Source organism: Acomys russatus, chromosome 8 (genome assembly GCF_903995435.1).
Source record: "Acomys russatus chromosome 8, mAcoRus1.1, whole genome shotgun sequence".
NCBI classification, from domain to species: Eukaryota; Metazoa; Chordata; class Mammalia; order Rodentia; family Muridae; genus Acomys; species Acomys russatus.
Genome location: NC_067144.1, coordinates 67,747,671 through 67,761,082, shown reverse-complemented (window position 1 = coordinate 67,761,082; position 13,412 = coordinate 67,747,671). Strand labels below are relative to the sequence as shown.

Below are 13,412 nucleotides of genomic sequence, written 5' to 3'. Positions count from 1 at the left end.
GGAAGGTCCATCAACAATGTGCTTCTGCGTCTTCACTGGCAGGTGCTGACATGCCCAATCCTTTCACAGATCTCATGAAATTAATCACAGCTGCTGTAAGTTCAAGAGTACAACAGCCATGATCACCAGAATGTCATTGGCAGCCATAATCACCAGAATGTCATTGGCAGCCATGATCATCAGAATGTCATTGGTCCATTCCTTTCCTCTGAATTCTTTCTGTCCTTTCAGGATAATACTTGTGCTTTGGTGGTGCTGACATAGATGTCCTCTTTATATTTTATTTTTAGTATTTTGAGCAGTTAGGAGCCTGTAGTCACTACTGATTACTTCAAAAAATACATTCATTTTCAAAATTTAATTTTTTTGTTTTTAAGGTTATAATTTACTTACAGAACTCACTTTCTTTCTCTCAAAATCCTCCTAAATAACCCTCCCCACTCTTCTTCAAATTTATGGCATCCTTTCCCAGTGATTTATATTGCCTTCATATATATGTGTGAGTGAATAAAAATATATATGAATGAAAATATGTATATATATATTAATGAATATATGTGTATATATTCTGAACTATACACTAGTCTATGTATACGTTACTTGTATGTATGCTTTCAGGGCTGACTTTGGCACTGAAGAACTAATTAATGTATTTTTCTCTGGAGAAGATCACATCTCCATCTTGCAGTTTTCCTCAGTTATCTGTAGTTCTTTGTGTAGTATCGAGGACGTGTAGGGTTGTCCTTCTACAGTTGACATGTCTGTTGGTATTATCCTTGTTCAATTTACATTTGAGAAGTCATATTGGTGAAAATTTTATCAGTGTAGCTTCTGACAATACTAGGAGACACAGTTTAATAGCAAACTCCCTGATCCTCTGGCTCTTACAGTCTTTCTGATCCTTTTCCCACAATTTCCCTGAGCTTTGGGTGAGAGAGTAAGTTTACTAAACCACCATAATCCATAACAACAATCTATAAATACTTGTCCCTATACCCACAGATTAGTGTAGTCTTCACCCCTCATCAGTGAACTTTTTTTTACAACAGATGGAGACCACTATACAACAAACAAACAAGCAAAAAACCCCAAATGAAGAAAAACAATACACAGTTGTGCAGAGCAGTCCCGATGGCTATAACTACAAAAAGGAGATTCTTTGACCAAGGTTGTCAACATAATTAGGAGTTTCCCTTCCCTATCACCAGTCTTGGTTAGGTGCAGACAAGTGCAGCAATCCTGGCCAGCCATGTAAGACAACCCCATACTTAAAAGGCATTGGCAAGCAACCAATTACTTTCTGAATAGATCTGATGCCGAAAGTATATCCATTATTGTAAAAGTCAACAAAAAACCCTAGATGGGAATATCATAAGCTCTAATGGGGAAGCTACTACTGATCTTTCCCTAAGTGAACATAATTTGTTTGTTAGTTTTTCTAAGTAACTATGTTTATACCAGAACAATGTTGTTTCTATTATAACAAAGTGACTCTTTCATGAGACACTTTTACCCCACAATTATCACTTTCAAGTTTATTCATGCAAAATAGATCACAGAGAAATTTTTACAAGTAAAATTTTAATTTTTGTTATAAAAATAATATGTGTTGGATTTTAAGTGAAAAGAAAACCACATTTATAGATTCAGTTGAATAAATTTATTGTAAAAAGAGAAACTTCTTAAGGTTAAACACCAAAATGACCTGTGACAGAATCTTCCCAATGAATGACAAGTCAAGCACCCAGACTATGTATTTCACATTCTTCCATTTTTTTTTTTTACTACAAATCATCAAAAGGGTTAATAGGACATAGTAAACCTAGAAGGAACAGGACACCAAAATTTCAGTAAAATTGTGTCAAAAACATGTAATAAAGATCCTCAGCATCTAAGAAGGAGGCTTAGAATATATGAGCTTAAAAATAGAAAGTCCTGGAGACGGTTTAGAGTCTCCCATGGTATCTTCAGTAGTAGCCAAATCCAGATCCATAGCCAGAGCCACAACCATAGCCACAGCCATACAGAGAGCGTGAGCCATAGCCATAGCCACAGCCATAGCCACAGCCTAGTCCACGGTAGCCACAGCCATAGCCACAGCCCAGGCCTCCATAGCCATAGCCTCCATAGCCACAGCAGCCATAGCCTCTGCCGCCATAGTAGTTTCTGTAGTAGCCACACATGGTGTTGGTTGTTGAGGTTGTTCTTGGGTAGAGAGGAGTGTAGGTGAGTTGAGTCTGTATAGTTCTGTCTGAAGAGAGGGCCTTTTATATGATCTCAGTGTGGGTGGAGCCCACCATGCACCCATGCTATGGACTAATTTTATGACTAATATAATTATTTTGTTGTTTTCACCATGAAAATACTTCATAGTCATTAACAAATTTTGCTTGGCTTCATATCTCACTCATGTGACATTCTTTAGTTTAGGGTTTCAGTGTGGTAGCATACAGCACATACACTAATAACTAGACAATTGTGAACCAAATAATGCTTCTGTTTTAATCCTCTATCACTATGCTATATACAGACATGACAAATAAAATTTGGTTTATATCGCCATTCTCAAAAAATCATACTATCTCTTTGAACCATGAATTTTCCTTCTCTCACAATGCAAATTCATTTTTATGCTTCAGGGTTCAATTCCTTTCCTTTTATGAAATCAAATATTTTTCATATCCTTGTTGATAATACAAATCCAACTAATTAGTATTTAAGAAAATGAACCTGCGCTGAGTGCATTTTATTATTATACAAATGTGACTAATCCAATTTGGATTTAATTTCTATGAAACAAATATTTTTTTAAATTTATTGCATGGAATCTTATTACTCCATTTATTTTTACAAATAAGTGCACAGTGATTAGCCACTACTTGAATGAATATTATAATTATATTTTATATAAGGAACTATACAATGAGCTTGCTGTCATGCATTTACCTTTATCAAATTCCTTTATAGTACTATTTCTTTAACAAGATGTGCCAGAATTATTCTGTTTTTAATAGCAACTTCTGAGCTTTGACAGTGTTGTAATTGTTCCTGTTCCATTCTGTTTTGTGTGATAATGAATCCTCCTAATAAATTAACAAAAAAGCCATGGTAGTTTTATGCATCTGCTGGATTGTCTATTTCATTGTATAAGGGATTAGGTCAAAAGTTACATTATCCTAGTGTCTTACCTTGGCTATTGTGGAAAAAAGCTTAGAATATAGTATTTCACACTGATGTTCAAATCAAATACAATTATTTATTCATTTAAATAATGTTTGTGTGTGTGTGTGTGTGTGTGTGTGTGTGTGTGTGTGTCTGTCTGCTGATGGTCTCATTGTCCGTGCTGGCCTCAGATATGTGATCATCCCCTACAACCTCCTGAGTTCCAGGACTGCAGGGCATGTACCATGATTCTTAAATAAATATGGTCTTTTGAATGTTCTTTCCATTAATGGATCTTGGTAGACTGATTTTGTAAAAATTATTATGAAATTTTGTCAGAATGATCATAAGATTTGAGAATTTGAATTAGATGAGATTATCATTATGCATTTTTTACATTTCACATAGGGACCTGACTTATCACAGTGTAGTCAATCAATCAATGGCCAAATTACATTTTCAGGAAAAATAATTTAGATGAAATGGTGTCATTGTTTTTCTAGTTGAAAATATTTTTTGAAAATCTTGAAAACTGACATGGGTGAAATTCTTCAGGCAAATAAAAAGAAAAAAGGAAGAAAATAATATACACACTTTAACTTTTAAAATATATGGCTAAAGTAGCTATAAAAATTTATTGTACTGTTGTAAGTAAACCTTGTATTATTGTTTAGTTATATGGGCACATTACCTCATATTAGAGTAGAAATATATCTAATGTGTGTGAAGAATACTCTTACATTTGAATTCTATACCACTGTATTTAAAATTAAACTTATTTTGCAAAATTCTATACCAATGAAATAAAAATAACCTTTTGAGTAACAGTTGAGATATTAAGTTGAGAAATAGATCCAGTAATCTACTTTTGGTTCCATTTTCCCTACATATTCCTATATTCCCCCTTCTTTCTTTTTAACCTCTATCTCTAAACCTAAGAATGGAAGATAAAGGAAAAGAGAGACATCACTGAATCCAACCTTGTTTTCTCTAAAAATGACCAATAATAACTTGTAACCAACTCCCATTGATAATAACACTATATAGCCCGAGAAAGCAACCAGAAACCCACCTGACCCCCTTAGAGGAAATGGGGCATCATTCTCTTAAAGTTCTTCAAGCAGATTTGAGAGGAATAATATCTTTATAGGGGCCCATATAAAATTGGGGAAGTGGTTAAACAAGCTAGGAATAGCATTTGTAGTCCAGGATAAATAAGTTATACAAGTAAATTGTTAGTTGATCAAATCATAGTCATATCAATTATTAGTATATTTTTATCACAAGATATACATCTTAGGTGAAACAGATAGGATTCTACAGAAAGATAAGGTAAAATAGTTAGATAAGGTCTTCAAAACCCTCAGGGACATACAAAATATGGCATTAAAATGTTTTTATTGTTTTAAAATAATTTTTAAAGGTATTATTTTATTATTTTAATAATAATAAATTATTATTATTATTATTATTATTATTATTATTATTATTATTATTATTATTATTATTCCATTACTTAAACCTGACACAGAGGCAGGTTAACTCCTGTCAAAATGAACCCTACCTTAAAGAAGATGATGAGCATCAAAGAACCTCCTTATGGATGTGGCTTCAAATGTGGCAAACAAGCCAGTGGGCAAAATGTCCATGTTTCTACTGCAGATGGAATTCTGCCTAAAATAGGGCAAACTTGGCTGCAGGCAATGTCGATGACTAAACTCTGCCAAGACAGGGTAAACAAGTCCTCAATAATTCCTGCCTCACAAATACATCTGTCAGATATATTGAGCTGGAAGGCTGAAGATAATGCTCCAACGTTATAGAGAGTATTGGGTGACTTCAGGTAGCAAACTGTCTCTGTCATGGAAAGATATTAATCTGCACCCTGATATACTCAGGTAATCAATTTTATTCCTTCTCAAGTCTCTGATGGGGTTGAAGACCAGATAGTTTAGTTTCACAATTAAGCTCAATTGTTTAGGGGTTAAGATGTTCTTAGGTCTGGATAGATGTTTTAAGTTGATAATGACGAGATATGATACATATTGATTTACATTCAGAATTTTAGATGCACCAGGATAGAAAAGATATTTTCTTTAAGGCTGCCAAATACAAATAGTGAAAACACTAAGGATGTAACATTTATATAATTCCTGATTTAGTCATTGTTCTTTTTGCTGTAAGTAGTTTATTGTATATATATGGATATATATATATATATATATATATATATATATATATATATATATATATATATATATCCCTCCTCTTTTCCCCTTATTCCCCTTCCCTATGACTGTGCCTGAGGGGGACTTCCTCCCCCTTTATATGCTCATAGGGTATCAAGTCTTTTCCTGGTAGCCTGCTTATCCTGCCTCTGAGTGCCACCAGGTCTCCCCCTCCAGGGGACGTGGTCAAATATGAGGCACTAGAGTACATGTGAATGTCATACCCAACTCCCCACTCAACTGTGGAGTATGTCCTGTCCATGGCTAGATCTGCATAGGAGTTTGAAGTTTACGGCCTGTATGGTCCTTGGCTGGTGCCATAGTTTGAGCGGGACCCCTTGGCCATAATCTACCTATCATAATGTTCTTCTTGTAGGTTTCTAGAACCCTCTGGATCCTTCTACTTTGCTATTCTCCCATGCTTCTCTCATCTAGAATCCCAATAGGATGTCCTCCCCTCTGTCCCAGTTTCCTGGGAAGTGAAGTGACAGCCTACAGACTTAGAAAAGATCTTCACCAACCTTACATCTGACAAAGGTCTAAATTGCAAAATATATAAAGAACTCAAGAAATTAAACGCTACCATACCAATTAAGCCAATTGAGAAAAGGGGCTTGGAACTCAACAGAGAATTCTCAACAGAGGAATATCAAATGGCCAAGAAACACTAAAAGAAATGCTCAACCTCTTTAGTCATCAGGGAAATCAAATCAAAACACCTCTGTGATTCCATCTTACACCCATTAGAATGCCTAAGATCAAAAATACAAAAGACACCACATGCTGGCAAGGATGTGGAGAGAGAGGAACACTCCTTCATTGCTGGTGGGAATGCAAACTAGTACAGCCACTTTGGAAATCTATCTGGTGCTATTTCAGAACACTGGGAATAGGGCTTACTCAAGACCCAGCTATTTCACTTCTTGGAATATACCCAGAAGATGCTCCAGCACACAGCAAGAAAATTTGCTCAACCATGTTCATAGCAGCCTTATTCATAATAGCCAGATCATGGAAATGGCCTAAGTGTCCCTCAGTAGAAGAATGGATAAAGAAACTGTGATACATCTACACTATGGAATACTACTCAGCTATTAAAAACAAGGAATCCCCGAAATTTGTGGACAGTTGGATTGAGCTAGAAATGATCATAATAAGTGAGTTAATCCAGGGGCAGAAATACTCAAATGGTATATACTCACTTATATCTGCATACTAGCCCAAGGGGCATGTCCTATGAAAGTCTTCACTTAGCATTAATGTATATTTTTCTTAAATTTTATATTTTTTTCTGGTACCTGTCACTTGGAGACAATAAAACATCTTGGAACATAGAAATAGTAGCACTGGTGACCATGGACTCTTTCTCTGCTATTTCCATATTGCTATAGGGAAATACAGAATCTTATGTCCCTTTTAATCTGTCTCTGTCTCTCTGTCTGTCTCTGTCTCTCTCTCTCTCTCTCTCTCTCTCTCTCTCTCTCTCTCTCTCTCTCTCTCTCTCTCTGTCAGTCTCACTCTCACTGTCTCTTAAAAAATCCAAAGAACGAAAGCCCTTCTAGTGAAGTTAACTGTACATAAATTGGCATAAAAGCACATGAATATCACCTTGGTATAGAAATTTGAAATTTAGAAACATGAATGAAAATTAAATCCAATGTTATAGAGAGTTTTGGGTGACTATTCAGGTAGAAAACTGTCTCTGTCATCTTCTCATTTAGAAAGCTACTAACCTGTACCTCCGGCATACTCAGAAAATCAAGTTTACTCCTTCTCAAGTCTCTGAGGGAGTTGAAAACCATGCAGCTTAATTTTACAATGAAGCTTAATTGTTTAGGGGTTAAGATATTTCAGATGTATGTAGGTGTTCTAAGTTGACAGTGACGATATGTGATGGAGATTGATTTACGCTCAGATATTTAGATGCACCAAGATAGGAAAGATGTCTTCTTCAAGGTTGTCAAATACAAATAACCAGAACACTAAGAATGTAACATTTATATAATTCTTGATTGTGTTACAGTTTTCTTGCCATAGGTAATGTATTGTATATATGAGTAATAATATAAAAGTATATGTATAAAAATAAAGTAACATAAAAGAGATTTTAAAACTTTGTGCCATTTCCAGTTTTATCTTAATTTCCTGCTTAAGGTTGAAGATATGAGCTCTAAGATGCTGCTTCTGTCATCACATCGGCCACCTTGTCTTCATGTCACAATTGTTGATTCCAAAACTATGAAACTGTAAGCCAAATAAACTCCTTTTCTGAAAAAAAAATATGAAAACACAATTGGTTTCACTGGGACAATATAGTATTGTAGGAATGATGAACAAATTCTGCCCAAGGGGGAATACATTCAAATAAAAATTTAATATTGATATTAAAATATAGAATTTAAGAGAGAAAAAACAAGACATGGAAATAATGAGAAAAGATCAATATCTTTCCAAAAAGGGACAAGAAAAGGTTTAGGATTTCATAATAAATAATATTTTAATAGATAAGCATAACCTGCTGTGAGGATTATATAGAAGAAGCATCTGTCAGAGCATCACAAGGTATTGCATGGGTGTTTGTAAATTCTATATGACAATATAAAAGTTGCTCAATGAATTAATTGTTTAGAGCTAGGTTGCTGGGAAGCTCTGTCCATTGCCTGGGTTGGGTCCTAGTCTGTAGGAGGAGAGAACATGAGCTGAGTGGTAGGCATGAAGTTAGGACAAGACCATCATCCAGAGCATTACATCCTAATGGCTTTAATCAGGAAGGGTTCTGGTAGAGTTCCTGATTAGCAACCTAAGTCTTCTTATGTTACAACACATGAAACATGTTCTGAAAGTCAGTAAAAATAACAATTAAATTATCTGAGGGCAAAAGTTCAAAAAAACATAAAGGATCCTAATAAAAAAAGTAATTAAATCCAGAAATCTTTGATTCACATAGGGCGTTTTACATCCAGATCACCACAATAACCAGAGATGTATCTTGTTGAGAAATATTTTATTTATGTTCAGAAGCAGGAAAATCATGCATACCTAAACCTAAAGTTCACTTCCTTCCTTCTTCCCCACAACTTTCCTGCTTTGCACTACCCTTCTCTTTTTTGTTGTTGCTTTGTTTTTTCATTTTTTGTTTTTCATTTCTTCCACTTGTATTGTCTTTGCACTTTCGAAGGACTTTCACACATGCACACAAGAGAAACATGGGGACATAGTGGAAGTGGGTGATTGATAGGAACACAGTGACAGGAGGGTTTAATTGGCCACTACATAAAAAATAGATCAAGTAGAATAAAATGAGACAATACACTTAAACAATATAATTGTTGTTTGTTTTGGTACATATTTGTCATGTACATATGGGCATACTTAATCTTTAAAAAATTAAGAAAGAATAAGTTTCCATACACTTTCATGGATTGTATATAAACACTGATAATACAGAACAGGAGCTATAAAAAATTCTCTGTCTGCCATGAAGTGAAGCTAAACTTGCCCACAACAACAACAAAGAAAATAGACACACTCGTGATATGGAAAGAAAGATCTCTTATTAGACAACTTCCAGGCAACTGAGAAAATGTGGTTTAAAAATCATAAGAGTAAAGTTTCAAAGTAAATAATGGTAATAAAACAACACTTGGAAAGTGTATAAAAGTAAGGTAGTACTTAGAGAAAATCCATAGCCCTAAACACTTTCATCAGCAAAAATGAAAGGTAATGTAACCAAATTAATACGCAGGCTCTAATGAACTTCAGGGAGTATCACTCTGTAAACCAAAGTAGGTACTGAGAAGGCAATCAATGGAAAACAGATTAGTTTCAAGGAAAATATGTGTTATTGTAGCTTGCATGTGGTGGAAAGGCTGTTGTAGATGGGTTCTCTCCTGCTGGGAAAGGGCTGTATTAAAACTACATTCTCAATCTTCTATAATTTTTTTCTTATACTCAAGAAACGTTGAGTCTATTTGAACTGACAATTCTCCTGTCTCAGCCTTCTGAGTATCTCAGATTATAATAGATCTCTAAGAAATGCCAAAAATGGACTAGTTAAGATGAAGATGGCATATTTGGTGAATTTAATGACAGTAAAGCAGTTCACAAGGTTCATTATTTCAAATGACATGTAGTGGCTTTGCAGGAGTTAATGATTGTACTTTTAAAACCCTACTTAGAGTAGACAGTTCCCTAATGAGGGACAGAACAACAAAATTTTCACCATTGAATTATAAGAAGACATTTTCATTGGAAGAAAACATTTCATCTGTGATGAAAATGAACTTAATTTCTGGATGCATAATAGAAGGAATTCTCGCAAAGCCCCACCACCAACCCCAACATGAAAAATCCAGTATACAGGGCATGTTGAATGCAGGGAAGTGTTGTAGTTCCTGCAGTGTAAGAAGCACAGAGCTTTTGTCTTTGTGGGTGGAGTATGAGCTCCCACTCTGGATCGGACAAAGCCCATGGCTTCCTCCTAATAGCAAATCAAAGGTGGTGGAGTCTGTGGGACTGTGTATATTTATGAGTATATCAGAAAATATTGTAAGACTGTGAAACTTTTTGTAAGGTAGAAATGAAGATGATAAAGAGGTATTTGATTTTGAAACACAAGGTACATCAAACTTGTGGAAATTGTTGTTTAATGGAGTTTCTTCTAAGCCACTCACTAAGCCACTTTATACATAATAGAGCCTGTATCTAAGAGTTATATAGCATGACAACGTATTTGCTCACTAATAAAGAAGGAAGCTGAGCTTTACACAAACGGATTTTCTTAGCATATCTACCCTGGACATACTAAAAAGTTGACCTAGATATAGCAAATGAAAATAATGTCTAATAAAATGATCCTCTTCATTCATGAATGTTGAAACCAATCATTTTAATCAGAAAATTTTGACATTGACAGATGAAAGGAAAACTAAAATTTATGCCCCGCTTGGTGGTGTACACATTTAATCCCAGCACTTGGGTGACAGAGGCAGGTGGATCTCTGGGTTTAAAGTCATCCTAGTCTACAGAGTGAGTCCCACGACATCCAAGGCTACACAGAGAAACCTTATCTGAAAAAAAAAAATAAATAACAAAAGATGCTGGAAAAATGGTTCAGTAGTTAAGAGCACTGTGTGTTCCTCCAGATGACCCAGGTTCAATTCCAGGCACCACATGGCAATTCACCACTGTCTGTAACTTCTGTTCTAAGGAACTGACACTCTCACACAGTCATACATGCAGTCAAAATATCATTGTATATATAATATTAAAAACCTAGAATTTATTTCTGTTTTAAAGATGTTTATTAGAGAAGAGATAAATGAAGACCAAACCAAGGCCATTGGTCAGATGACCTTCTGTCATACAGAGCAGTGACAGGGGTCAGGTAAAGTTCACTCCCTTCCTTTATATGGGAATTCCAGGGAGTATGTGGCCCCTGTGTAAGTCACAGCAGACCATAATAAAATTCTTGGCAGTATCATCTTCAGAGAAGAGGCTCAGTGCTTGTAGGCTTCAGAACTGGTGAGTCTTAATGTCACCACTGAAGAAGATGAGAGTCTCCCATGGTGTCTTCATTAATAGTAGCCAAAACCAGATCCATAGCCAGATCCATAGCCATAGAGAGAGCGTGAGCCATAGCCATAGCCACAGCCATAGCCAGAGCCCAGTCCACGGTAGCCACAGCCATAGCCACAGCCCAGGCCTCCATAGCCATAGCCTCCATAGCCACAGCCCAGGCCTCCATAGCCATAGCCTCCATAGCCACAGCAGCCATAGCCTCTGCCGCCATAGTAGTTTCCGTAGTAGCCACACATGGTGTTGGTTGTTGAGGTTGTTGTTGGGCAGAGAGGAGTGTAGGTGAGTTGAGTCTGTATAGTTCTGTTTGAAGAGAGGGCCTTTTATATGCTCTCAGTGTGGGTGGGGCCTAACATGTACTCATGTTAATGGGTAATTTTTATGACTAATATATTTATGTGTTATTAAAAGACACTTAAGGTGTTAGAGAAGCATTCTTTGCAAACAATGGTGACTTCAGTCAGACTCTACAGCAATGAATACAAAGTTACAGGTCACACTGGGTATTCAGGTAATTGTAAAAAAGAAATGGTATGCAAGTAGGGAGTGTTTCTTTTATTTGCCTTGCTTTATTTAACCACAGAGTATTATTTTAGTCCTGATCTCGGCAGTTGGGCATGAGATACTTTTTAAAACATCTTTAGTCAAAGGTAAATTGTGGATTTTTCACTGGCTACTGAAAATGAGGAGATAGTTTGGAGGCTACCCTGTCCTTCCTCAGCAGATATATGAAGAAGTGTACATTACTGATTTCATAACCTTTGTTCAAAATTCAAGTAAAGATATGGAATTTAAATTCAATCAACAAAAGAGTCAAAAAGCTTTATTGACCCAAAAGTCTATACCCGTTTTTATACACAGTGTTCTCCAAACACAATGCAAACCATACATTTAGGATGGCATTGGTATTTCTGTGTTTGCTGTTTAATTTTTGAAAAAGTATTTATTTATTTGTTCATTTGTTTAGTATATGTATAATTGTTTTTCCTGAATGCAGGTCTGTACACCAGTTGTGTGGCTGGTGCCTATGAAGGCCAGAAGAGTTTGTCAGATCCTATGTAGCAGCAGTTACATGGTTGTGAGCCACCTTGTGTGTTCTTGGAATTAAACCCAGGTCCTCTGGAAGAGCACCAGTGTCCTCAACCATTGAGAAAACTTTCATGTGTGTTTGTGTGTATGTGTGTGTACATGTTTATATTCCTGTGGTTTTGTGAGAAACAGAGCACATGTGAAGATCAAAGGCAAATTTTGGAACTCAGTTTTCTTCTACAAGCTTGGCTTCAGGCAAGCTCAATGACCAAACTCTGCCAAGAGAGGGTAAACAAGTCCTCAATAATTCCTGCTTCAGAGATATGTCTGTCAGAATTATTCAACCAGAAGGCTGAAGATAATGCTCCAACGTTATAGAGAGTATTGGGTGACTATTCAAGTAGCAAACTGTCTCTGTCGTGGAAAGCTCCTAAGCTGCACTCCTGGTCTACTCAGGTAACCAATTTTGTTCCTTCTCAAGTCTCTGATGGGGTTAGAGACCAGGTAGTTTAGTTTCACAATTAAGCTTAATTGTTTAGGGGTTAGGACGTTCTGAGGTCTGGATAGATGTTTTAAGTTGATAATGATGAGATATGATAGATGCACCAAGATAGGAAAGATATTTTCTTTAAGGCTGTCAAATACAAATAGTGAAAACACTAAGGATGTAACATTTATATAATTCCTGATTTGTCAAAGTCCTTTTTGCTGTAGTTTATTATATATATATATATATAATGAAAAATAATTTAAAAAGAAAAATATTGTACTGGAATAGCATATTGTAATTGTACTACTGGAGTGGAATAATTCCTTCTATGGAACTATGGTTTTTTTAAAAATTATGCTAAATTTTATCTCCACAGAGACTCTCTTAAATTAATTTCTATCCTACTTAAAATCTTGAGCTTCTCCTCCTATCCAAACATCAAGAGCATTCACTCAAAGGGATTTCATTCATGTTTTTTCCTTACCAAGGTTTTCCAATCTCTGTTTTGTTTTTAAGGATAGGTAACAATGAACAAATAGTTAACTAAAGAACAAAGTGGCTTTTCTTGTGTTATGAATGCCCCTCTACAAACCTTGCATTTCCTTTCTAGTACTTTCATAAAGGTTCATGTTTTTAATCTTTGTCTGTTCTCACATTCTGATCAGTTCTATTCTCCTGAAACTGCTAAGGTAGGGATCATAAAGACTTCTGTCTTGTTAAACATTAAGTCCAGGTTCTCTCCATTTTCTAGAGCTTTGGTGTTGAGGATTGCCATCCTCTTCTTCTGTTGCTAAAATACTACCCACTGTGTCTCTTCCCCACTTCACACATTTGCTTTCATTCCTTTTTAAAATGTATTTTATTAATTGATTCCTATTACATCTCAATTGTTATCCCATCTCTTGTATCCTCCCATTCCTCCCTCC

The 13,412-nt window shown here is 35.7% G+C and overlaps 1 protein-coding gene across 1 annotated transcript; it reads right to left on the bottom strand.

Moving 5' to 3' along the window:
• Positions 1-1,746: 1,746 nt before the first annotated feature.
• Positions 1,747-11,216, bottom strand: LOC127192855 (keratin-associated protein 6-3-like). The gene is made up of 2 exons (XM_051150205.1): positions 11,074-11,216; positions 1,747-2,122 (listed from the first exon to the last, which is right to left on the bottom strand). Exons 1-2 carry the CDS (start codon positions 11,204-11,206, stop codon positions 1,968-1,970), a joined length of 288 nt encoding a protein of 95 aa, XP_051006162.1. The 5' UTR covers positions 11,207-11,216; the 3' UTR covers positions 1,747-1,967.
• Between the last annotated feature and the right edge of the window lie 2,196 nt (positions 11,217-13,412).